This window comes from Grus americana, chromosome 19, assembly GCF_028858705.1.
Source record: "Grus americana isolate bGruAme1 chromosome 19, bGruAme1.mat, whole genome shotgun sequence".
Classification (NCBI taxonomy): domain Eukaryota; kingdom Metazoa; phylum Chordata; class Aves; order Gruiformes; family Gruidae; genus Grus; species Grus americana.
This window is the reverse complement of record NC_072870.1, coordinates 1566791-1593961: the sequence shown is the minus strand read 5'-3', so window position 1 is coordinate 1593961 and position 27171 is coordinate 1566791. Positions and strand designations below refer to the sequence as shown.

At 47.1% G+C, this 27171-nt stretch overlaps 1 protein-coding gene across 1 annotated transcript in view; it reads left to right on the top strand.

The window, feature by feature from the left end:
* Nucleotides 1-27171, top strand: part of GALNT17 (polypeptide N-acetylgalactosaminyltransferase 17) — a 214499-nt gene that overhangs the window by 77892 nt on the left and 109436 nt on the right. The window contains exons 3-5 of the mRNA XM_054847501.1: nt 936-1102; nt 10039-10213; nt 12805-13002. Of these exons, the coding sequence (XP_054703476.1) occupies nt 936-1102; nt 10039-10213; nt 12805-13002 (540 nt within the window). The remainder of the gene's footprint in view (nt 1-935; nt 1103-10038; nt 10214-12804; nt 13003-27171) is intronic.

Sequence of the window (27171 nt, the reverse complement as noted above, 5' to 3'; positions counted from 1 at the left end):
TATTAAGATCAGGTTTCTGGGTAGGATAAAGTGTGGCATTTAAACAAATCTGCCTCTCTTTGGAAATGATGTGTGCTCCTTGGAGAGCTGTGGGTTACCTGGAAGAACCTCTTCCACTTAGAGCTACCCCAGTTCTGCGCCATGGGTGTCCTTGGTCTCAAAGTCTGGTGTATCGATGTAATGGGAACATGCTGCTTGCCAGGGACGATGCTGGCTGGTAGGCGACCTGGGAGCTCCTTCTACCTCTGTCCCGCTCTCATACGCAGAAATGTGTGTAAGCAGATAAAACCACCTCCAGTCAAGCAATTACTCCTGCAACCCAGAGAGGCAGTTGCACATTTTTGGTTTTAACCTATCCTGGCTGTGAAATACAAAGACACCAGTTCATGGCAAGGCTCTGCTGGGGTACTTCAGAGACAGGAATGTGTTCAGAAGTATCTGCAGAGAGACCTAAAACATTTATTAAGACTATTTAACCAAGGGTCATTTCATATTCATTTCATTCCAAAGCAAATGGGAAGAAAATTCACAAGTGCCGTTTAAGAACAAAGCTCATTTCTGAGCACCTATTAATCTTAAAACAGAATAGGAACGTGGAGTTTCACTTTAAATGGTAAAGCCATTTTCTCGGTTCTGGAGGCTGCTTTTTGTTGCATGCCCACAGACATGCAAACGCACCCTCAGCTAAGTGAACTCTGGATTTGCACCCTGCCCTTGGTGCTCTCTGGCCCCGTAGGACACTCTCCATCGCTGCCATCCCTTCGTAGACGGCACTGCTGAAATTAGGCGCAGGCAGCTGTAATACGTGGCTGTGCAAAGCTGCGGGATGTCAGCCGTCGTCTTGTGCTGTGAATTAAATGCGTGCCCGACTCGAAGCGCTGCTCTGTGTGCTCTGCTAACCCCGTCTCTCTCTCTCTCTGCCCTTCGTGCTACAGGTGCAAAGAGCTGAAATACGGCAAGGACCTACCCCAGATCTCCATCATCTTCATCTTTGTGAACGAAGCGCTGTCGGTTATCCTGCGATCGGTGCACAGCGCTGTTAATCATACGCCGGCTCACCTCCTGAAGGAGATTATCCTTGTGGATGACAACAGTGATGAAGGTTAGCAGCACTGGGATCTCAGATCTCCAAAACACCAGGAGGGTGTTTAATTCTTAAAATCTCACAAAGGAGTCATGCTTCTTTGGGAGCGGTGCCACTGCTGGGAGGCACGTGGCGTGAGGTGGCAGGTGTGCTGGCTGGCACTCCAGTTTTCTCCAACTTCTGTGGCAGAAAAGAAACAGGATCAAACCAAAGTTTATCATAATTATCAGAGATAATTATTGATTGAAAGTGTAGCTGAAAGCTAGAAGGCTAAAGGAAACCAGAAAGCTATCTTGGCTTTCTCTCCACGTAGCACCCAGAAGTTCTGGTTCCAGGTGTATCCTTGTTTCTAATAACGCTTTGTTTGTCGCAGAGCTGCACCTCTCACTACTTACCACAGAGCTGGGGGACAAGACCCTGGCGCTTATGAGCTACTCTGCTTTGGCCCCTTGCAGTGGTGTTACATGAGACATTTTCTCTGTGTGTGCCTCAGTTTCCCTGTCTGTAAAATAACTTCCCGGGCTTTATAAATAACTGGGACCCTGTAGAGGCTCTCCTTCCTCTTCCAGTGTGTTTTTGGTACGAGAAGTGTAAGTGAAGAGGAAGAGGAGGAAACGAACACCCCCAACCTGCTCACGTCAGGCCATGACAAAATGTGGAGGGGGATGTTAGGTTTTCCGTGTTACACGCATGTGTCATTTGATTCAACCTGCTCTCGGTCACTGTTGCAATATCATCCCTTCTGGCTTTTAACATCACAAAGCCGCAGGAGGTGGTTTCATGTGGAAGCGTTTTCAGACTCTGATTCTTCCAAGATTTGTTTTTCCCAATATACAGTTGGATAATGTCATTAGGGTAGTTAAAAATCTTCATGTAGACCAGCAAATGGTTAAGTTGCTTTGATTACTGCCTTCTTTATTTGTGCTGCGTGATTTTAATATTATTTTTAAAAAGAATAGACCTGTGCTGTGGATGCTGTGATCGAAAGGGAAGAACAGGGAGGGTGCAGGACATGGAGAGCTCATTCCAGAGGGAGCCTGAGAGGTTGCTCGTCTGTCTGCAATGAGATGAGATGGTATACAGCAAGCCACTCAAGCCTGTAAAAATAGGCACTCAAATACCACAGTAATGAGCACCATAGAAAGCTGATGAATTATAATTACCAGTAAAAAAACCAGGAGGGCAGCTCCTCAGCTGATGGAAATCACAGCAGCTCTAGTGCAAAAGCTAGGGTGACGTGCACCAGCGTAGCCGTGGGATTTTAGAGCTAGAACTATTTGGCTAGTGAAGAGAAAGTGCAGGTGATCTGTTGCTGCAGTATTTAGCATTGCCCAGTACTTAGAGGGTTTGAAAAGCCAAAATGAGATGCTGCTTCTTCAGATTTTACCATATCAATGGGGTGAAGAGAAGCACACTTTACAAGAGAACCCATTGGTAATAATTACTGAGCTGCTCTACCCATTGCCACACACAAAGAAATATGTTTCTAAACAGCCTCCACCCATCATTCAGTATGCAGCACCAAGGCTAATATTGAGTCAAGTACTCTGGAGACACTGTTGAAAGGCATAGGACAATGAAATGAAGCCTTTCAAAAAGCACCACCCCCCGCCCCCCCCAGGAAGCTGAGACTGCAGCTGGCAGCGAGGATGCAGAATGAAATCTCTTTATCCGCCGCTGAGATTGCAAGGCGCCGGCTTCCCTGGCTGTTTGCTGTGAGGGCTGGGCCAGTGCTCGTGGGGTCTGGTGGTGGGGCTGGCTGGTGGCAGGCTGTTGACAGGGCAGCGAGATGCGTGGCCAAAGCTTGTAGCATGCTCGAGCGCTTCCAGCTCTGGGATTTCCTCTTTGTGCCTGTTTTTGCAGACTGACCAAGCTGCCGGGGTTGTGTTGGAGTGCCTCATGGCAGCCACCTATCCAGGGAGGCAGATGCAGGTAGATGACCTAAATTGAGGGACAAATTCATACATCATGTGCAGGAGGTGGGAAAATCCCAACTTCCTCGCGCATCTAGGCAACGGGCACTCTGCATCCCACCGAGAGAATGCGCTGATTGTGTTGGGAATGCGAGCAGCCAGGGTCCTTAGCGGTGGGCCAAGGTTGTCCTGAGGGTTGTACGACACCTGTACACCAAGGTGACTCTGTCCTCAAAAACCTTGTGATGGAAGTACACGGGGAGAGTGGGTGTAGGGAACGAGGCGATGCTGTTTGCCAGTGGGGTTAGTTAGTAATGGCAGTGCTATGCTGTTGAGTCTTTGTAGGCATCATGACAAATGAGATTTTTAAGGAGGGATTTGAAGGAAGATAATGAGGTAACTTGGCAGATGTTTATGGAGAGCTCCTCCCAAGCGTGTAATAATCTAGTTTTCTCATGTAAAAGAAATGATACAAACCAGAACATATCTCTGGGACCCACGCATTCACTCTCTGCATCGTCAAGGAGCTTCAATGACAGCAAAGAATTATTAATGGTAATAACATTGTCGTATAGTTCCCACTAATGGTAGGAAATAATTGTGAGCAGCAATAGCAACATCATATAGTTGATGCTTTGGATATTACAAACAAAGTCGTTGCAATATATGGATTTGGCTTCTACAGGACAATAATTACATGAAAACAGTTTCTGGTGAGCTCGAAGATTTAGAGATGAATCCTGGAGAATCAAGTGCTGGTGTCGAGCAGAGGATGGGGTTGTGTGGGTGCGACTTTGGTGGCTATGATGGAACAAGAGGAGGAATTACTTTAGCCTCTTTGTGAGCAGCCGTGTGTGTTTGAGGGACAATTTCTATGGGTGTACGGCTTGTTGCTGGAGCCTGAGCAAAGCCTTTGGGCTCAGGTTTATACCAAGAAAGAAGGCTGACCTTAGGGGCTCAAAACCGGTAGCTGCACCCTGGAGCGTCACCAGAAGCACCTTCTGGGGAAGTTGCTAAAGGCTGACGGAAGTCCTTGGCTCAGGCCTGTACGTGGAGGGGTTTCTCTGTAAATTTTGTCAGGGATCACTTTACACCAACGTGAAGAGGAAAAAAGGCCTGTATGGGTAAGTGAAGAACAAACCGAATCTTAAAAGACCTCTGGGATTGCAAGTCAACTTCAAGTGTTAAAATTAGTCCCAGGGATGGAGGTAAGAACTGCACACCCTGGCACCTCTGGCTATTATTTGCCCTTCAGGTAGACCACTGACTGCTTACACAGCCACGATCAAAACCTTTTGGTGTTTTGTAGTTTTCAGCCTGGAACAAACTGCTTCTGAAGCCTTATTAGACACTTCTTGCTCTATCTTTGTTGTACCGTGGTATGTACAACAACACTGCAATATAAAAGTATGCAATGCGAGATTAAAAGTTAATAAACACGGTCTTTCTGATTCTTTATATCTGAGCTGTAAATAGATAAAAGATCCCAATGTCTTGTAATGGGGGGAAAAAAGAGCCTCCTTGAAGGAAAAAGCTTGGGGAGTTGTAGTTTGAACCCCTTTCTCCCTCGAGCTGTACGTTGTACTTCATAACGACTTTTTTGGAGGCTGCTTTTGTTTGTGTTTGTTGCAGGGGTGTAATTACAAAGCCAGTGCGCAGGTTGTGTTTCTGAGCGATAACATGATTCCTGGGTTGTTGGAGGGATGCAGCTATGTGCCCCAGAGATGTTCATTATCTCGCAGCTGCACACTTTGTCTGAGTCTGTTGCTTAATCATCACCTGCTTTTTTTTTTTGCTGTCTGTCTTTTAGTGTTTTTAATCTGGGATAATATCTCTTTGAAAAGCAAACCTCTCAGTATAAAAGAAAACCTTTGGATAAAAGACTGCTTAAAGGAGCTGGCTACACTCAGGGAGACATGCTACGGGTTGTAATTTACCTCGGTGTAACGTATTAGCTGTGACTTGATATATCGCTGTCTTGTTTTGCAGCTCATTTCAACAGCAACAACAGCGGTTCGTGCACGCTCTCCTGGGAGCTGGCTCGCTTGCGTTTCGCGTGTGTTTGTGTTTAGAGGAGGGCTTTAACGGAACTGCAAGAAGCTGAGTCATATCACAGCTTTTCCTAGGTGCTGGTCCAACCCAAGCGCCTCATTAATCCAGATGCTCAAACTAAAGATAGGTTGCTTAATTGTCGCTGACCTGGTGCTGTCCCACTGGTGTTCAAGTCCGAGGCTTTCAGGCCCTGCCAGGGCGTGGAGGAGAGCAGCAAACCTTGGGTTGTCTCTGTTTGGCTTTTGGTGAACCAAATGAACCCGAGACTTGCAGCCAAACGCATCTTCTGGGACCAACTTTGCCTGTAACCCTGGCTGAGAACTGATCCATGCACCTGCTCCCCTTTTCACAGTTTCCTCTTCAATATTTGCAAGCAAACATTAAAAGCTTCGGGACTCACCTGGCTCTGAGTCTTGCTGCAAAAATTCTCATGTTCGTTTGTTGCCTGTTGAAGGAGTTTCTTTTGTGAGCTCGTGCTGCAGAAATCCAGCCCACGATGGCTTTGGTGCTTCAGGGAGGCGAGAGCGTGGGACAAGGGAGTGCTGGTGTCCCCCGTGGCACTGGAGCAGTCCCAGCCCCAACTCCTTGGTCCTCCAGCTCTCAGCGTTTCTGATAACAGCCTTGGGCTCTGTAGACTTTTCCCACCCAGCTCAGCCTGGCAAACACAACTATGTTTTCTTTAGGGGTGTAGAGGAGGTGCGGTCCGCTCCCGAGGACAACCTGGGCATGGTCGTATGAGAGATTTTCTGCTGTTGGTAGTTCCTTGAGCTCCTCTGGTGCCCTTGGTCTTTGCTCCTTGCTTTGTGCGGCACCAGGCAGTTCCCACCTTTAGTTCTGGGGACTTCAGCAGGATTTGGGGAGGTTTGGGCAGGATTTGTGGTGTGGACCACTGAGCAGTGGATGTTCTTGCAGTTGCTTCTGGAACGATGTCCGTGACACGGTTACTTTTAGTGGTGTCAGGTGGTTCAATTTCCCTGACAGGCCTATTTCCCAGAAAGCTCATGTAGGTGACAAAATACTTTGCAATAGATAACATAAGTCATTGCAGCTGGCAGATGGGTTTTTTAATAGAGCAGCGGGTCTATTGGATTCTAGTTCCTTGGACATGCCCTTCAGTGAAGATCAATACGGATGGGTGGAAAACAAAAGGCAGGACTTGAAATTGAACCCGCTGGCACTTTCAGTAGGGTTTCTCTCTGCAGATCTTCCCTGGAGGCAGCTCGTGCAATGGCAGAGACCAAACCTTCGCAAATACCTCCGCGTGCAAATACCGATTGCATCCTTACTAAACGTGACTTGGAATGACGTGAGTGTGCTCTGAAGGATGGTCCGGTGGGCTTCCTCAAAGGATGCGTGAGTGGGGGGGAGGAGTGCCATGGGGTACAGGAGAGAAAGGAGTCCCTAGATTCCTTTGCGGTGCTTAGTTTGGGTCCGATCCCTGGTGGTGTAGATCCACCCGCCCAGGTACCTTGCGAGTGCGTGGCCCAAATGAGTGCTCCTTTCATTAGGGAGGATGAAGGTGAGCTGGGGGGCCACTGCTCTGCTCCCATCTTGGCTCCTGACTTTGTCATTACTTTGCCTCCAGAGTTTCAGTTTATGAACGCTGGGCTGATAATCATGCTAACATTATCATCGGCTCAGTGTCTAGTGGATGTTCTCATTTTCAGCAATGACCTGAAAGGGCGAAAGCACCGCTATGGCCCTGTGCAAGGCAGAGGGGAGGAGAATGGCAGCAACTTATCTGAGCTGGGAGATGCTTTCTCCCCTGCTGTAGTTTCCATGAAGTCCTGAAAATAGCAGATCCAAAGGCCAGGTCGCCAGTTTGCATGAAAGCTGACTCCCTTAAGCAAGAGTATCTGCTGTTGTCCATTAGTGCAAGTCATTTAATTCCTGGCATACCACTTCAGACCTCCCAACCCTCCTGTTACAGCTCTGGGACATGCTGCAAAGGTACAACAGTTGGGGATGAAACATTTCTTAAGTTAATATGACAGACGAAAAGCTTTGCTGCTACCGACCTTAATGCAACAGCTCTCCGCACGCTCAGCCTGGAGCCAGGCGTTCTGACAGCACACGTCAGAGCCACCGCCAGTTGTTTTCTTGTTACGCTAATGGCACTCAATGAAGCGACTGCTGAGTGAAGGAAAACGCAGGGTAAAATTAGGAATGACTTCAAATGACTTGGATTAAGATTAGATTTGTGACTGAGTTATGATTTCCAGCCCGCCGGAGTTCACGTGGAGGGAGCTGAGCATGTCTGGTCCCGCAGGATCAGCATCCGCAGGACCAGGGGAGCTTTGACAGCGCGGCTGTGCTGGTGCTGGGGTTTCCACTGATGCTTTTTGACGTGGCCACGTCAGTCCTGCTTGTTGGCAAGGGGAGACCTGGGCCAAAGCTCGCTTGATACTTGAACGGGAGTTTTGCAGAGCATTCCTGAAGACTGGCAGTTCATTTTTGTTACCTAATACTGGATTTTTCACACCTGCGCTTCTGGATGTGCTGAGAAATGAAATGCAAAGCCCACCCCATTGCTGTGCCGGCTGGCTGGACGCCCAGCTGAGTGCCAAGTATGTGGCTCATCATACCAAATAGCGCTCAGCAGCCGCTGTGCACCATCCCCTCCTCCTGCAGAGCTGCAAACCAGCTCAGAAGGGCGAGAGACTGGCAAAGGCCAGCACAGATGTGCAGCCATGCTCTTTGTTAGGGCTTGCACAGGCACGTAAGAAAAGTGAATTCTCACCCCGAAGGTGCGTGCTGTGGGCTGAGCCAGGCTGGGAGGGAAGGCAGGGAGCAAAGCCTGGAACTCTGCGCAAGTTGTACAGGGAGCCCTTGGCAGAGAGGGGGTCTGGAACCACGTTTCCCATGTCAGGTTAATGCTTTCGTCTCAAGAGTAGCAGCCCGTTAGGGATGCTCGTAGCACGCACTGTGGGCAGGAGAGGGGCACTCTGGCCTCTGCTAACGAATGTGGTGCTGGGTTAGAATGACGCTAATCGTGAGCATCTTCTCCACCGGCTCTTCGCGGTCACCTTGTGCCATCTTGCAGGTGCGCGGGTGTGCTGGTGCTCTCAGCAGATCGGTTCTTCACCTGTTGGCACCCAGCATCCTTTCAGAAAGGAGGAGGACGTGGCTGTGGCTCCCCGGGGAGTTTCTGATGAGCCGTGTGTGACACAGCACAGTGGGCACGGGAATCTCTGGGGCTTCACCCCTCACTGCGTTTGAGACGTGACGTTACAATTCCTCCCTGTTTCCCTACAGCTGTCCTCTCCTTTGAGCTGCTCGAACAATTCCCATGAAGATTTTCCTGTTTTCCTTCAACTGAGATTAAAACTCCAATTTGAAAGTTGTTTAAATTGTTCAGTCTAACCTGTGATGCCGTGGTCTGCAGCATTAATGACTTACCTTCTGACAAACCACATGAGATGCTGGTGCTATGCTTGTGGGGTTTCATCTGTCAAAAAATCTGTGTCTCTGTCTCCTTAAAACCATGCAGCAGAGTTGTTGTCTCCATAAAATATTGGTTTTTCTCTGAGTGGCTCAGCATGAAATGGAAGTTGCTGAGTTATGTATGTATGTGATGCAGATGCTTTGAATTGAGGAAGGGGCTCATTTGCTTTATTCTTTTTATTCCCACTTCAGCATAAAAGAGAAATGAGACTTTTGGGAAATTGATATGTGAGGGGAACCGTCCCAGAAAGGCAGCCTCAAGAAAGCACATTTTATGTGCTTGGAAGAAGGCGTGGAAGGGAAGGGAACAGATAATCCCTTTTCCTTTGATGATTTCTTGGGCTGAGCCCAGCAGATGGGACTTGCTATTTACTCTTTTGCTCTCCATCGCCGTACTTCCTTCACATAGGAACCCACGTGTACTCATCGTATGTCTCTAGTATTTTCCCCTGTGGATTATATCAATGGTGACCTTTTTGAGGTCACAGACCATATCTTAATTTTGTGCTCTCCTGGAGCCTCATAGGGATAAAAGACCTTCTCAGGACCTGCTGTCATGGTGGTAAGAGTCCGTGTTGGTACACACGGTATTGTTCAGCTTTTACGGAGCACATCTCATCAGTAGACCTTTGTGCACTTAACTGGTGCACCAGGAAGTAAAAGGACTCAGGTTTCTGGTGGAGCATTAGCACTTTTCCAAATTGCTGAAAAAACATACTCGTACTTACCCCTTCTTGTAACCTTTCCCATGTTTCCATGTTCAAAGTCCTGTGTGTCTTTTATACTCAATACTTGTAACTATCAGAAAGTTTAATGCCGGTAATGGCTGCAGACTGACAGATCCATTATGTTCTCGGTCGCAGCACATACACATGCTTAGACAACATAATTAAATGATCTGCGGTTTCCAATGAATAAAAGATACATGGTATGAGCATCTTCTGAACGAAGCCAAAAATCTCTTCCATCCTATCATAAAAGCAGGGGAAATTTCACCTTTTCTAGTGGCAAAGCTTGGAAAACAGACAGCAAATTCCAAGGCTCCAGTAGCGAGGCTGAATAAAAAGGACAGTGAAGCTCATACGCAGTTTGATGCAGTTTAAGTTACTTCAGATGGGTTTTGCAGCATTTCTAGCAATCCATTTGGCTAAAATCTCCATCAGAAATGCAGAGCACTGGTGTTTGGTATCCATGGGTGACTACTTTCTGTTCTTGTCTTTCAGCGAGGTGATACCCAGGTATTGCAAGGCTGGGTATCTGGCTGGCCTCTTGCTGCCCTTTGCCTCTAAAGATGGGCTCCTTAGTTGTCCAACAGCGATGTTTTTGTCAACCTTGAATTTCTTTTCTAAGTGTTGTGGTCAGTCCACCTTCAGGTGCTCTTTAGCAAATCCATATTGATTGACCCTAAATAATTACATCCCTCCCAGTGGTGTTGAGAGATGTGTGGCTCCAGTAAGTTATGCTCGTATCCATCGAGAAAGTGGGTTTATTTTAGGTGAAAACTGTTGCACCTTTTCAATGGCTTCTCTGGCATTTCTTCTCTAGAGGAACTGAAGGCGCCGCTAGAAGAATACGTCAATAAACGATACCCGGGGCTCGTGAAAGTGGTGCGCAACCAGAAGAGGGAAGGCCTTATCCGCGCTCGTATTGAAGGCTGGAAAGCTGCCACTGGCCAGATCACTGGATTTTTTGATGCTCACGTGGAGTTCACTGCCGGCTGGTAGGTGCTCAACCTCAAGGTCTCGGTCAGAGCGTGTGTGCGTGATGCGTTAAACAAGGGACATCATTTTGCAAGGATGCGTTTGCAAACAAGTCCACTGGTTTATCAATCCTGACTTCCTTCTGTACTGAATGGCTGCTGATGAGATGTGATGGGAGGATGCACGGGAAATCTGTCCGTGCCCTTGATTTCCGTAATCATTTTCTATGCCCTCCTTTTATGCGTGCACAACCCCCCCGCCCCCTGTTTATATTTTTCAGGTTGATTTCCCATTCCCTTAGCCCCAAGCAATTTCTGTAAGGTTAAAAAAAGCCCAGGCAGCAAGAGATTGAAAGAGAAAGTGTTTCCTGCTTCCTTGGCCGGTGCAGCTGGATCCCACTGGGGAAGGCTTAGGTTCTTTCCATTGATTTGTTTCTTCTGCAGCTAGGAATAAGTGCAGAGGTGCAGAAGCAGCGGAAGGTGTTTCATAAGGATTTTTTCAGAGATTCAAAACATTTGAGTTTAAGCCACTTGAACTTGTGTCTAGATCATGAGAGGAGCCTGAGAGCGATACATTATTTTTTTTTCTCTAACCAAGTGTAAAAAGTAAATGGTCCATGTTTAGAAAAGTGGAGGTAGAAGAAAGTAACTTGCGTCTAATTTGAACAGAGTAACATCCACCAGAAAAATGCTTTAGCAGCTGCGAACAGAGTTCTGTGCAGTTATTGAATTCTTTGTAACGACAGTGCAGCTGAAAGGTGTATTTAGGAGCCGTTTCTTATGTTGATACCTGTATTCCCAACTAAACGTTCCTCTTTTCGGGTCATTAAGTCCTCACACCTGATGTTATCGATGTATATCAATACAGATATAAAACAGAGGAAGCTCCCATTCGCTGAGCTCTTGAAACATCATTTCTAGGGGTAGAGTGAGCTTTTCTGCAGCGTGGGCTTGACTCACCCTGGTGTTATGTACCCGCTGCTGTCGCTGGAGGCACCAAGAGTGCAAGTTACTCCTTGTGTTGGTAGGCTGAGCCCAGGCCGATCAGCGGCTCTTGGGCTGCAGAGGCGAGGCTGTGCACACCCCCTGAGTGTCCCAGAGCTGAATTTTGTAGCTATAGAGTCCATATATGATTCCTCGAACTGTGTTCCAAGTTAAAAAAGACCCTTCAGATAGGCCTGCTTTTACCAATTTACCCTGTTCTGCCCAGGGCCATGGATTTTTGGATTTGGGGGAAGTCCAGACTGGTTAAAGCATGGTTTAAACAAAACACATCCTTCATGGCCTTGCTTTACCGAAGGGTAGTGTTTGAGCCAGGCTTCCCAGCCTGTGGATCGTGTTTTCATGCAGGATGTCCACCCGTGCGTGACAGCACGGGAACGTCTGTGCAGTTACCCTGCAGGTGCCCGTCAGGGCTTTGCACAGGATAACTGTCCAGGCAGAACAGAAGTACTTGAGAGTGGCCGTGTCGCAGCAAACCCAGGGCCTGTCCAGCCTCCTGTTGTGCCACTAACCGTAGCTGGAAGCCTGGGAAGGCATGTACGGGTAGGGCTAGCACACACGTCCTTGGACAAGGTGCTCCACAGCTTAACTGCCCGCTGTGGAAAGAGCTAACTCCTTGTTGTCCGTCTTGAGCCTGTTTCTTTGGGTGGTCCTTAGTTCTTGTATGGAAGGAGTCTCCAGGTGGGCATGGAGCACCTTCGTTGAGCAGCTCCTGGTTGTACAGTCGGCCCGTGTGGCAAAACTGGCGCCTAGTTAATGGATTGACTGATTTCGTTGTTACCTTAGTAAAGATGTCAGGAAAGCTCACATTAAAAACATGGAAATTTTGAAAATTGGAAAGTTCAGCACATGAAATTATTATTTAATAATGCTTTTTAAAAGAAGCATGGTGTGCTAGCTCTGCGGGAAAGTATAAGGTCCAGTTTCAGAGGCTTTAATTCATTCCCACAGCTTAACCCCTTAGTTTGTGGAAATAGTCCTTTCCTTGTGCTGATAGCTCCAGCTGGTCCATGAATTTGTGTACTCAGTTGTGCAGGAGAGCCCTAAAACTCCCCAGACGTGCAGGGCAGCAGGACCTGAGCTCCGTGTGCGGTGGCTGGCCCCTGCATTCCGATGGCAGCTCCGCGCCAGGGACGTGTCCGGGTGGGAAATCCCATCAAGTGGAAGCGCTGAAGCCTCTTGTAGCATCTCCCTTGTGGCTGACAAAGCTTGGCAAGCCTTTCAGAAATAACCTTTTAAACTTGGCAGCGCGAACGCTTTGCCTCTCTGCTGTTTGTGTGCTGATGAAAGCACGGGCGAGTGGAAGGGTGAGGCAGAGGCCGGTGCATCACAATCTGGGGGCACTCGCTGACCCCGTGAGGAGCCTTGTGACGTCGCCGGGCTCCTCAGACAGGGTGTTGCTGTGTCTCTCTGAAGACATGACGCCACGTGTGAATGGGAGCAGAGGGGAGTCCACATTCTTCCCTTCGGTTTACCAAATGGTGACAAGAACGCCTGTTTTCTTGCCCTCGTTTAAGTGCACAAGCTGTACGAAAACTACAGCGTCCATCTGCAAATTATGGGAGAAATTAATGATCTTTTCCTGCGCTTTTTTCTTTTTTACCACTCAGGGCTGAGCCGGTACTTTCACGAATTCAGGAAAATCGGAGAAGGGTCATTCTTCCCTCGATAGACAACATCAAGCAGGACAACTTTGAGGTGCAGCGTTACGAGAACTCTGCCCACGGGTACAGCTGGGAGCTGTGGTGCATGTACATCAGCCCCCCCAAGGACTGGTGGGATGCCGGAGACCCCTCGCTGCCCATCAGGTATGTCGCAGAGCCCGGGGCCGCTCGCTCTCCGTCAGCGAGGTGCAGTGAGACAAAATGTAGAAAGAGAAGGCGAGGAAGCCAGCTCGGTGGGGGTGGATGTAAAATATCCTAACACGAGCCAGCTCAGAGAGGCTGTACGCGAGCCAGGAACGGTTTTGCTAGGGTGAAGGGATTTGGAAAGGGGGTTTATTTGGTAACAATATGCAGAAACACTGAGGAAGTATAGGAACTGTGTAGATTTGCACAGTCTTACATTTAACTGCATATATAACAAAGTCACTTTACCTTAATTACAGCATTAAGTTTTTGCAAATCATAAGGAATGAGGTGATTATTCCTGTGTAATGAACTGAGCATGAATTCATGAAATACAACGCTGTTTTCTCTTGAATAAAAAGTACGTCTCCTCTCAGGGCAAACTGTAAAACTGTATCTTAGGTTGTTCTAACACTTCAGCTCTGAAATGTTGCCCCCAGCCCCTCCAGACTTAAGGTGTGGGACGAGCCCCTTCGGACAAAACAAAAGCGGGAGAGGAGGGAATAGCTCAGTGTGGGTGGGAGACTGTGCTGCTCTGGATGGGGAGGTCGATGATTTTCCCTTGACAGCCCCTGAATATCAGAAGTGCTGCTATGACCAGGAGTGGTTTTCTGCCCAGGTGGATAGGATATGTTGCTCCTAACTTGGTTAATATGGAGAAGGCTTGTCCTCAGGCATATAACAAATGCATATGTACAAATCCATGCTTGATCTGAATCCTGGACCAAAGTATCTGTGCTTCGGTCAACGATACAGTCCCTGGAAACTGAAATTAGGTCTATTCCCATTTACAGAGACCTTTTTATTCCTGTGGGCTCCCTTGCTCCAGACAGCACATTCAGCCATCAGTGGAGGAATTGACAGTTTATTCTGGACAGGAATCAAGTCTTTGAGGAATAAACAGTTATTTTAACCCAGCGCAAGCTGCTGGACTTGTTAAAGGAGGGGCTGAATGGCTGGGGCATACAGAAGGTGAAGCTGAGGAATTCAAAAGCCTTTGCAAGTGTGGCGTGAGCACTGGGTGCTGCAGTCCCTACGGGTGTGTGACTCCGGTGCTTCTGGAGGATGATAAAAGGGGACCCTCTCTGGTGGGACAAGCCTCTCAGCCTGTGGGTGTGACAGTCAAGAGAGTTTTGCTGGGAAGAGCAGCGTCTCTCATGTGACTAAACTGCTGTAGTTGGGAGAAACAGCCAGGTTTGGGCGTATGGGATGTCCCCTGTGGCTGCGACATGAGCCCGGGAGCTTGCTGCGGTTCGAACACCGGCAGGCAGGGTGCACTGACACTGGACCCACCTTAATGGGGCATTTAAATACGTGGCATGGTCTTCTGTTATATTGCCCTGCGAGAATTTTGGTTTTAAGTTCAGTTTCAGTGTGCTTAGGAGAGTGGTTAAGCTGTGGCAGAGAGATGGGGAGGGACGGGCTTCTTTGTGGAAGTTGGTGTTTGATGGCAGGGGAGTGGAGAAGGCAAAGAGGCAGGGAAGAAGAGTGAGTGAGGAGGAGGAGGAGAGCTGTGGGCAGCCGAAGGGCTGGATGGCTGTGAGGAGGCGGAGCGGGGAGGTCAGTGCCTAACGCAAGGAGGATGTCAGGTTTTTAGGATGTAGCTTTGCCCCAGGCTCCCCAGATATGAATTAGCTTATAGAGGCGGCTGCCAAGGCCAGGAGTGTAAAAGGGGTCACACGGGTGTTGGACACTTCCACACATCTCCAGATCTACCAACGGGCTTTTTTTTCCTTGGCTCAGTGCTGAGAGCCAGCCGGTACTGCTGAGCTTCGAGTGGCATTTGTGTATTTCTGATCTGCTGCCACAGAAATGAAGGGTTTGCCGTGAGAGCTGTCTTCTGTTGGGCAGAATGGCATGTTAGGTTGTTTTGGTCCTTGTTTTGCCTTTAAAAAAAAAAAAGATGTTGCTAAAACGTGGGCAGGATATTGAGCATTGTATTTCTACGTTTAAGCAGAGTGCAAACAGTTACTGCTTAGGTGGAGTTGGCAGGTTTATCAGTCTGCTCTGGGGTTCCTGCAACTTTCTGCTCCGTTTTCGGATACAGCCTGGGAGCAGGTGATGTCCTGAGCCCCACGGCATCTGCAGCCTTGTGATCCCAAGGCTCTGCTTGCTCAGCTCTTGAGCGCTGCTGAGCTGACCCACCAATAAATTAGAGATCGGAGAAGGCTTACGGAGACACGCGGCTGGCGGCAGCAAGGATGCACGTTGTGATCATCTGCTTTGACGTTGTTAAAGGCATCTGTAATGCGGATGCTGCTACCTGAGGCCACGACGTGTGGGAATCGGGGCACGGGGGCTAAAGGGAGCCAGGGTGGAAGGGCACTGCCTCCGGAGCATGCTCTGGGAAAGGGCTTCTCTAGCAAACTCAGTAGCCTCCCAGCGATGCTAAATAATTAAACAACTTACTAAAATAACATTGTTAACATGCACTGGGGTAAGGATTATGAGAAAGATGAATGGGTAGTGTCCACAACAAAAAGCTAATGAAAAATACTGTCTCATTGCATTATGTTGCATAACCACATACAGACCTGAAATAAATGACTACAGTTATTTTTTTGTCATATAATGCTATGAAAACTCTGCACTTTATGGCAATATTTGCATGAAAGGGATACCAGTGTAGTGCTCCATGTAATTATGCATGGAATTAGAGGAAATTCTGAAATTATAGTATACAGAGGTACATTAGTTTTTTAGAGAATTTTTAGGACAAAAGAGTGGGAGTGAAGTAAGGCAGTTTATTCCTTTTTCTTTTTTTTTTGTTTTACTCTCTTGGTGCATGGGGATGATGGCAGCCCCAAGAGAAGTTGCCCTGCCCGTGAGGGGTGCTCCAGTGTGCTGCTGAGCCGCGGTGTGTCAGCCCCTACCAAATTCTCGGCAGCGGAGACTGGAGACAGACAGCTGTGTGAATACGTTTGGAGGCAATTTTCTCTCATGGATAATTCACAAGATATAATTATCCAGGCAAAGAGAGCTGATGGCATGAAACCCATCTAAAATATGGCCCAGTCTCAAACTGGCTCCAGGCTCCTGCTTTATCCAATAATTTCTGTACAAGAAATAGTCTCTCTTAGTGCCTAGGAGGGATGCTGGTATAATACCTGTATTCTGTAATACATCTTCTTTTGTATTTTTTTTTCCATTAACATTTAAAATCCTGATACACAAAGATACCTTTCATCTTCGCGCTCAGTTGTGCGTGCATTTCGCAGCTAGACTTTCCTTGCCAGGCTTACAGACTCTGACTACCTCTGCCCAGAAGATAAAATTGTGATTACAGCATAATGTGTCATGTCTAAATTAGTACTCACAGAAGAGGCGGAGAGTAAATGACATTTGAAACGGTCATCATCTAGATCCTGATCTTCATCAGCACGAGCTCTTGCAGAGATGTTTTGATTTCCTAGTCCAAATGGTGCTAATGTGTGTGTATAAATGAATACATGGCTGCATACATATCTGGACACACTTTGCTCTAGGAGATGTAGCCAGAATTTATCCAGTATCCTCAATAGGTTATTAATGATAGACATGGATCAGAGTTTACCGAGAGTCCAGAAAACTTCCGTGTCAACCAAAAATGGAAGAAAACTGATGCGTTCCATATCATAGAATCATACAATCTGCATTCTCCTGATCTCCAGGAACGGTTCATTTCCCACCTGGCAGAGTGTGAAGGTTTTGGGGCTTCCTGGGGTCCAGAGCCTGTCACTGCAGCAGCTCTGGTGGGCTGCGAACCTCAGTGCCAGCAGTTTCTTCTGCCTGACTTATTTAGTTCATGCTGCATCAGGTTTTGTCAAAAAGCAGCTTTGGAGGAATTGCTGATATCTGGAAGATTTATGGCTAGATGTGCTGATTGCGTTTCAGTTGCAAGACTCATGATTTATAATTACATATGTGAGATATTGATGGCTCCAGGGGTCTGATTCAGGAAAACAATTAAATGCGCTCTTGCGTCTGTGTCTCTTCAAGAAGCCAAGCAAGCAGATAGTGCATATTAAGTAGCCTTGAGGATGAGGGACACTTACCTGAGCGTGGAAATTGGGGTCGTCGCGCTTTTCTGCTGGCAGTAGTTCCTATAACCCACCAGAGAGAAAAGAATCTTGAATCTTTGCTGCTCAGTTGGCGAGTCCATCGACAGCGCTGTGACCTCACTAGTCCCAAACGATAGATTATTTAGAATATAATGCATTTCCTGACTTTCTCCTTGTGTTTTCCACACTGGGCTGGGCAGATCAGTTGAGTTCAAGAGACAAAAGCACTGCTGAATAGCTCCAGTAGTTAGCAACGCCCGGTCGTGTCTCAGGCTGGAGGAGAAGTCCTTGGGTGACTCCAGAGATGAGAAGGAAGCCTCTTTCCAAGCCTGGGATGCACGGGGTGCCGGCTGGGAACCAGCTAGCAGGTTAAATTGCACTTTGGATGGAGCCTTTCTGCAGCTGTTTTATGTGGTACTTAATCTTTACTGGTGTTGGAAGACAAAAGCTCATTTAATTAGTATTAAGATCACTGTGAGGAGGAAATCAGTTTTGAGAGTTATGGATTGTAAAAGAATAGAAAGGCTGTTAGGTTTGGGGTTTTTTAAAGATGAAAATAATTTGAATTAACCCACCCAATTACCTGTTATCTCAGCCTCACAAACGCTAATGGATTTGCTCTTGCAACATACTTATGAAAGAGCTCATCCCCGTTGTGTAAATGATGCAGAGGCTGAGATGGAAAAAACCGAGGGGTTTTAGGTTATTGAACACAACATGTGAGTGGAGAGAAGATATCCAATTCTACTACTTAACAAAATGCTTGTGGTGTTTAATATAAACTGTTCTCTCAGTCATAGGCTGCAAATGGTGTTGAGGTCTCCCGCTTTGGTTGCTGTGCATTTCACTTGCAGTACGACCATAGGAATTTGTGGTGATATTATTATTATTATATATATTTCTATATATTGATATTTGTGTGTGTGTGTACATGTATATATATAAATTCTAGAAACCACTAGCTATTGTTTTTCCTTGGTACTTCCAGCAGTCATCATCCCATGATGGCTTTCAAAAGCACAAAAACTTGATGTCTTCTTGATAAATGGTGTGTTCTTTCCTGTTGCAGTCTCACCACTGAGACTTCCTCCAGGCAACTGTTAGACCCCCAAATTTTTGTCCACTCAGGATATGCACAAACCTTGAAACAGCCATTGGAGTAACCTAGTTCTCAGGAATAACCTCTACAGCCATGCAGAATGATGCAAGTAGATCTCCATGCCTGGGACAAGTTGTTCCTGCAGTGCATCCACACCTTTGCAGGGATAAGCATGTTACGGCAGCACATCGAAACCTCAATAAATAGGTTTAGACAGACTTGCTTAGACTATTATAAGTATTTTCACCAACATTTGAGTACAGTTTATCAGAAGGCATCCGGCAACTCAGAGATGTTGCAGACTGTTAACCATAGGTGACATGTGAGGACAGGGCAGAATTTCAAGGATTATTTCCTTGGTTTCTGTTGGTTTGTTTTGAAAAATCCCAAGCTTCCTAGAAAACTGTTCGTACAAAATGCTTAATATTTTTAAAATCAGTGCTTCCTTTCTATATGAAGACAGTCGTAAGATGTTCTCGCTCTTCTGGTGTAGCTGCTTTGGAAGTCAAGGGGAAAGCTGATTTCCATAGGAGCTGGACGTGGGGTGAAAATGATAACTTGTGTTTGGAAGCCTCACCTGGTGCATCTGAGACGATACTTGTGTGCAGGTGTTGGCTTAGAGGGAACGGATGTGTGTGAATGTCACAACAGCTGCAGACCCTTTATGGAGCTCTTTAATGGCTTCCTATAAAATTTTAATCAAACACAAAGATAAAATAATGATACTGGCAATCCATCTCAGTCTCTAAAGCCCCTTTTCGTAAGCAGCTCGAAGAAAATAAAGCTCTGTGGTGACCGTCCAAACACTTTTTCTGTTCTTTGAAGTTTGATTCCCCTCCAAGCCCTATGCTCACTGCAGTTGCATGTCCAGGGGGTCAATGTTCTACTGCCAGGTTTATAGCAAAAATCCCCATGGCTTAGAAGTACATTGGACCAGACCTTGGTCCAGCATGAGAACAACATGGACATTTGTCTGCAGGCAAGGTTTGGTTAGTGCTTCTGGAGAGAGACCTTCTACAAGCATCTTCTCATGTAAACATCTGAATAAATCAAACCCCAGCCATCCTTAGCGTTGCTGGAGACTCATTGCTTCCAAGTATGTAGCTCTTAAACTTAAGGTCTGGTCACTCCTGGCTGGCACGGGTCAGAACGGAGGTCTCTGAAGACTTGAAAATAAGCTAACAGAAGAAGAAACGGAGGGATTTTTTTTCATGAGTGTTTAATTTGGGGCAGTCTTGTTTGGGCTTAGATTCTGAGAGAGGGAATATTTGGGTCAGAATCATGACTTCTGTAAACTTTCTCATCCATTCTTCAGATTAATTTACAACCATCAAGTGCTTTGCCAGCTTAAAAAGTACTGTGATGAGAACCTTTTCAGTTTTCCCAGTTTGGGTTTTCCTTTCAGCCATGAGGCCACAGAGGAAAATAAAAATAAAAATTTAATTGACTAGCCTGATTTTTATTTTAAAGGTACTGGGGAGAAGTGAACCCCAACTCACTGTACAAAGTGACTTTCACTCACTGGTGTGCTAATTTTAAGATCTTAAACTTCACAGAGATTCCCTGTGGTGTAAGAAACCTGCCGTGAGCTTTGGACGGCTCGCAGCTCAGATTGCCTGCGTCATGCCTTTTTATGATGAATTCTTCGTCAGGTCATTTTTTAATGTTACAAAATTTAGTGCAAAGCATAAAAGAAGTGTGTCTAATAATTTGTAATAGTGTGAGGTTTTACAAGATGAACAGATTTATGTCGCTGCCTGAAAGACTATAAAGCCTCCGCTGAGGGTGCACCTGAGATTTAAGCATATGTAGCTGGTTTAGCAGCAGCCCATGTGATGACCAGCTATCTCCACGTACGTTAGTGCCGCGTCTTGGTTCAGATCTTTGGATTGATGTAAGACTGTCCTTGGGATTGCGAATGTTGGCCGCATCCAGAAGCTGGGGTTGATCCAAACCTCAATGAAACAGGGCAAGGTTCCCACCAGACTCCAGGGTTTGGGAGTGGACATGCCATGTGATTTTTCCCGTAAACTAGAGAAAAGCTGCTGGAGCGAAGGATCAGTATTTCTGCAGTTTCTGAGCCTCGTGGCTGGTGCTGTCATCATAGACGCCAGCGTGTCATGGTGCGGACACAACGGAGGCACCTGAATGGGCTCATGCTTGGCTGGTTTGGCGAAGTCACCTTGAAAAGGCAGCACTTGTGCACTTTTTAGCTAGACCGCTCTGGAGCACGGAATGGGATTTGGGTGCAGTACTGAGCTCCCCCAGAGAAGGCTGTTTCTCCTGGGACGGAGGAGACCCATCCCTTGAGCCCTGAGCCTTCAGGCCAGCTGGGTGCAGATTTGACCCCTTTGCAGCCAGGAGCCCTTCACAGCCTCAAGTAGGGGCTTGTTTTCATCGAAACCACCGCCCTTTGCCAAACTAGAGGGGTAATTGCAGGTAAAACTTCAAGTCCATCTTCGAGCACCGAAGTCAGCAGGACTTCTTCCTGAAGAGCCTTTAAAACTGGGTGAGGGACAGTTAGCCTGTGGGAGGTGAACAGAGGGTGCAGGGAAGGGAGCAAATCCTCCTTCCTGAAGGGAGTTGTAGTTTATTGGTATAAAATGTTAATGTAATCCATTTCTGTAAAAAAAGCAAGCTGGCCATACTGGAGGCATTTGCTTTTGTATTTTTAAAGTTTTGCATAAGAGAAGTATTTTGATTAAAAAGCAGGGGGGGAAAGCATGCTCCTGATTAAAAAAAAAAAAAAAATAGTCGCACTGACAGAACTTTTAATCTGAGCCCAAGTCACAAAAACAGCCTTTATTGATGTCAAAGTTGCTTTAGAAAAGGGAAGAGTAAACAGGATTTGGCCTTTAATTTGTGAAGGGTTTTGATTTTTCAGAGGCATTAAAGAGACAGAAAAGATGGGTATTGAATTATTTAACAATTGCTTGTAAAATTAAGCTTCAGTCAGCCTGTTTTCACCGAAATAATCTTATGAATAAAAACAAAACAATCTGGGGCAACACCAATATACAGAGCTCGTATCCCGCTGACTGAATTGTTTCAAAGTAGTCCATGAAGTGGTTTTGCAAGTCAAAGCCAAACGGAGCCTTTTCTGTGGTCTGTTCACACTTCCCCTAGGAGAAAGCTGCCGTTGATGGATTATACAAACGTCTTTTCTCTCTAAATCTGAAACCAAGGGGAAAATATGCAAAAAGGAGTTGGGGGAATTTGGCGCTTTGAATTTCTTTTTTTCTTTGGCAGATGGCACTTAAGTGATTTATTGGCCAAACCCAATCTATTCTCATTAAGAAGCGAGTATTTAATGACTTCCAAGGTGGGCATTCAAAACAAAGAAGTGATAATCGAGCCGATTGCGCTCGGTGACAAAGTAGAGCAGCCCTTCATCAAACAGACTTAAAAGAGTGTTTGAGAGCAAGTGCTGAGGGCTATGATTTTCTTTCATGTGCACTTTAATTCACTGTCCTTTTCAGTCAGTGGCACATAAATAGGCATAGTTTAAATTAAAGGAAAAATAGATCCTTACTATCATACCCATGGATTGAAGCAGTAAGTGTTTGATGCCTTGGGAGCTCCCAGCTGCTTCTGCTTGGGAGCACGGGAGAATTTTCTAAACTATCCCGCTCTGTCCCTGCCCGGAGCACCGACTTGCTGCTCCGTGTTGGATAGTCTAAATGAAACCTTCTCCAGGTTAAATCTCTAAATGCTTTCCCGGTGCTTGTAAAGCATGTACACACGGGCGTGAGCAGCAGGCTTGCACATCACGCGTTTCATGGGGAAAACGTATCTGGGGGGTTGGCCGTTAAACTCGGGCTCGGCGGGCTGGAGCAGAAGGCTGCGGTCGTGTCTCGGCGTGCTCGCGTCGGTCGTCTGTGGCAGTTGCAAGTGCCTGATCTCCGTGCTGGTGGAGTCTCTCTTCATCCCAGGTTTCCAGGGCAGACACGCAGGTTTGGAAATCTGCATGTGGCAGAAGCTAGGGAAGGGCAACTTTACGAGTTCCTGAAGGTTCTGCTGCTGTCACTTGTTCAGGTCACTGCTGAGCCTGTCTGTGTGTGCTTTTCTGAAAATTTAGCTCTTGGAGTATTTTAAAATTCTAGCATTTCAATTTGATTTCTTAGAGCTTCTCTGGGAAGTTGGAGGGAACGTTGCCAGTTAGGCTGTGTGGTGGCTTTTTGCTTTGCAGTGGGGTAGGATCAAGACCACATACCTCCTTCTGCGGGGCAGCAGCCCCCGGCCGCTGCCTTGGAGTGGGTCCAGGCTAGTGGGCTGGTGTGGACCAGCAGCTCCAGAAATGAGTGTCGTGGAATCTTGAGGACCTCGGTCATGTGGAAGGACATCTGATAAGGTAAAAGTCACCTAGAGAGTGAGCGGAGTGGACAAGGTGGCAGGGTGTAGCTGTGGGTAGGGTCTGATGTGGTGGCAGCAGAGCAGTGCCAGCTCTCTCCAGTCAAACACCGCCCGCTCTGAGGACGGGACTTTCCTGGCAGGATTTGTTCGTGCCCAGATCGAGCAGTAGCTGTGAGAGCACTATTCGTTAGGTGCAGGTTTGGTTTCTAGCAGGCACCGCTGTTCTCCGCAGTGGGCCATGCGCACGCATCCTACGGATGGAAGAATCACTGCTTTGAAAGAGACGGCTTGTCTCCAGAACACAGTCCCCACGGCCCCATCATTTGTCACGGGAAGTGACACATCAGAGAAGCTCAAACTTCAAACTGAGCATCTCAGGTTGGGATTAAGGAGAGTGTTTCAGGCTTTGACAAGAGGCTGGCTGTTGGGTTCTGGAGACGCGGTACTCCAGGGTGGTGATCCCCCACCCCCCGTACACATGGGTGCACCCACCACCTCCTGGTCTTCAGGAGTGTGGGGCGTCTTCAAAGAACAGCTTGAGGAGTGGCAGACGCTATTGTTGCCAGTGAATTTTTTCATTCATATGTGAATGAGAACACATTCAAACATGTTTTAGTCGCTGTTTTTTGAGGTTCCAGAATGCAGCTCTCATCAGCGCCTCTAAATGACGGTGTGTAGCGACTGCTGTGTCTGGCTTTGTGCTGCCTACCTGCAGAAGCGCTGCTGGCTTGCTAAGCCCTGCTGCACAGAGGATTTGTAGAAGCTTTATGGAGGAACATCAGCTGTGCTGATCCTAAAGCGCAGGGTGGGGTGCTGGGTCATCACTGCTCCTGCTTCCGCTGCCACGAGCCCCGCAGCTTTGGTTCATTTGTTTGAATCCTGTGCGGAGGCAAGGTGGGGTGGGGAGGAGTCGTTAAGATTTTTGGATTCCCCAAATCATAAACCTGTTGTACTTACAGTTCCAAGAGGATCTGAGGAGACCAAAAGGCTGTTTCAGAGAAACGGGAGGCTGGGAGCAGAGTTTTGCTCTGATGAGCTCTCTGGCTGAGTCTCTCCCTTGACACGACGGCTGAGGAAGGCTGGTTTCTCTGTGCTGGGCACCGTGGTGTTTAATGACCACCTTTCTCAGATCCCAGTTGCCTTGTAGCTGCTCCGCTCCTTAGGAGACGAGCAAGTACTTGCTAATGAGCAGTCAGGTTGGGGTTGTTCTTAGCTTGATCTGACTAGCGCTCGTTTTGCTCTGATTAATGCCCGGGCAAGCTCACCTCTTTTTGGGGGGAGAGGGAACTGGCCCGAGCACGCCGCATTGAAGCAAAAAATCATCTGTCTGCAAGGAGGGCTGGAGGCTGGGCTCTGCACAGGGCTTGTCTGCCCTGGGGGGAGCAGCTCGTCCCCTGTCCCGCAGCCTGTCCCCTCCCTTCGTTAGTCCTGTCTTTAAATTCGCAAGCATGGAGGCAGCAGTAATAGTCTGGCGTGGCATCTCTATTAACCCAGCGCAGCCTGTAGCACTCCTGATAGCATAACATCGTGGCTCGATGCCAGCGTAGCGTGTCCTTCTCCTTCTTTCTCATTTCTGTCTCTCTCTGTGGTTTCCTTTCAGGAAAAAAATAGTTTTTCGGGAAAAAAAAAAAAACCACAAAAAATCCCCCAAAAAACCTCCATGAAATATTTAAGTGAACAGCTGTCAGTGGCTTTGCGTGGTGCCAAAAGATCTCAAGTTTTTGTAGTTGCCCAAAGGGGAGAACTGGGCTGAGGAGGAGGTTTCGGCGCTGGGAGAAGGTGGGTGTCCTGGCTGTCACACAGGTCAGGCAGAGGGGTGGGCTCCTCCACGGTGGGCGTCCCGCATCTGGACGAGCCTCCGGAGAGGTTCATCGCTCCCCGGAGAGGGGGAGGCTTGGGTTTGCTCGTCTTTATAAATCCTTCCCCAAGTCACTACGTGGAGGTGTTCTGAAAGAGCTCTTTCCTCTGCTAAGCATTAGATTGATGTCTGCAAAGGCAACAGTCCGTTCAGTTACCGTCGCTGCACCACCACCACCGCTCTATTTTTCTTTGCAATTAGAAAAGCCATCAATCATTTTCACAAATGTGCACCTTATAATTGCCTTCTCTTGCTCCCTGTTTAGCGTCAGTGTTCTTGTCAAGTCCAGCCCTGGGAGAAAAGAGCATCTGACAGGTTTCCCAGAGCTCGGCGGAGATTCTCCACAAATGCAGCATCCACGTGGGATTGAATGACCGTGTGATTTCGTGTTTCTGGCTTCTGTTTTAGGGGAAAGGAGTTTTGGTTGGGTTTTTTTTTTTTTTCCTATTACAATGACAGAAATTTTTCTTTAGGTGTGGGAAGCCTGCTAAGGCAGAGTGCCAAGAAGCAGTATTGTGAAATCCTCGCGGTACGAGCTTTATGCAGATAGAAAAACAGAGGAGTTGGAGAACGGCAGGCTCAGGTGCCGCTGGGGGCTCGGAGCCTGGTGGCAGTCCTGCGCGGGACTGGAGTTCAGCCACGGGCAGCGGTGAGAACGTTCGTGGCCGAAGCAGAGGCAGAAGCAAAGGCTAGCACTAAGAAAGGGTTTGGGGATGCAGCTTGTTATATTTTTCTCCAAGTTTAGAGGGAATTTGGAAGTTCCCTGGTGCTCGGTGGGCTCTGTGCACGGGGAGAGACAATAAGACGGATTTTGATACGAAGCTGTTCAGAGTAATTCGTACAGCAAAATGGATGCGCTAAAAACTGCTCTTACCTGCGTGTGTTTGCATTTCATAGAGGGATCAAACGGTTGGTCGTAAGAGCGAGTGCTACCATGATAGTGTTAATTGTATCAGCTTGAAAAGCGGGAGTTAATTTGGTTTAAGATGGAGGATGAGGTGGCTGAGAGCAGTTCCCCAGAATATTCTTCTCTCTTCTCAGTATAGCTGTGACTTTCACAATGACTTGGGATGTCTCGCTGCATTTCCTCCTGGTTTTGGTGAAGGAAAGGGACGTGAACACTGACTGACCAATGTTGTATCAACCCAGTGTTGAGGCTCAGCCTTTTGCTGCGGTATCCAGCTGCCGTGGGTATCATCTCAGAAGCAGGCTGAAAATACAGAGAAGAAATAAACTGCATGAGCACAGGTTTGTCTGTTCTCTTTGTCTGTAGGCGTCTGCACTTGTCTGTGGACAGTCGTGAGCTTGGTCATGACTTTTTTCAGACAGCAAAAAAGATAATCTGTTTTTCTTTTAGGTGACAAGGTTTGATGAAGGTATTTCACCTTCCTCTGAGTGGAAGGTCTGTCTAGTCTCCGTGATGTTTTGTTTTCTTTGCATCGTAAAGCTCTCTGTCCGCTGGTCAACAAATGTAATGTTTCCGCTATAATATTTCTGCTGGAAGAAAATGTGGTTGCAAGGAGAGAGAAGCACAGAATATGCAGTGCTACTTACTGATGGGGAACGGAGCTCTGACTGAAGGATGCTCTAAAAATAAAATGGAAAGTGGAAGGAGAGGAGAGATTCCAGTTACTTTTGGAACAGAAATGAGGAGATGGGGGAAGCAGATGGCTGGCTTGCTGCTGGCCACCGTGGATTGTTCCAGCTGGTTTTGGGATGGGGTCTTGCAGTTATTGCCGAGGAAAATCACTTGGGAATTCATGGAGACAAGTGTAATAAAGGATTAATAGTTTTACTGGACTGGGGCACCAGGCTGATGGCCCCTTCGCATCCGGGACAGCGAAGCCGTGATTGGAAGGGGCTCCGAATGCTGCATGTGGTAAAAGACTTATGGTCAAGATTTCTGGGGAGGCCTGGAGCGTTGCAGACCTATTAGTTATCAGGGCTGTACAGCAGAGGCACATTTTCCATTTTAGCAAGGAATAGCCTTGCCGAAAGACAATGTAGTATGACTGCTTTTTTTCCAGTGCGCGGTCCTCCTCTTGCTGATTTATGGCTAGCTCAGTCAAGAAATTCCTGCATGCCTAGTAAAATGGGTTCATTTTTAACTGCGAGGGAGCCTTTTCTTTTTATACAGTAGTTTCTTTTTGTGCTTTTGTAAAATAGACTTTAATATAGAAATAAATCATCGGAGCATTACTAAATTAAAAATAAGTATAAAACCAGACAGGGCTGCCAAGCCAAGGTTAAACTTGGATCAGGAGATCAGATTATAGTTTCATCAGTCTTTCCTCCCACTCTTTGCTTAATTTGGTACTTAAATGAACTTAATAACCATTTCAAAGCTATGTACACCCAGCTGCTTTGAAGAGCAGTCTCCTGGTCCTCATGTTCTTATTTTGGGTCACGCGCATCGTTGCACTAATGTGCTATAACTGTACTCCTAGATGCCACAATTTATTTGGATGCAAAAGAATTACGCTTGCTCGGAGCAGAGATTAACATCAAGTCTACCTATCTTCTCTGTAAAGCAGCGGAAGAAAAGGAAGCGGTTTTGGTCTGTCGGCAGTTTTTTGGTTGATCTTGTTTACTCTCGGATCTGTCCCCTGGCTCGCTTTTTATGGGTGGTGAATGACAACATCATTAGGAGGAAAACTTACCGCTGCTAACAGGGAACTTGGCACTTAACGGTCCTAAGGGACAGATTGGCAAAAGTATATAGGTGCCCGATGATTTACCGGTGCTGTAGGGGATTTATAAAAATCTGTCTGGAGTATGTT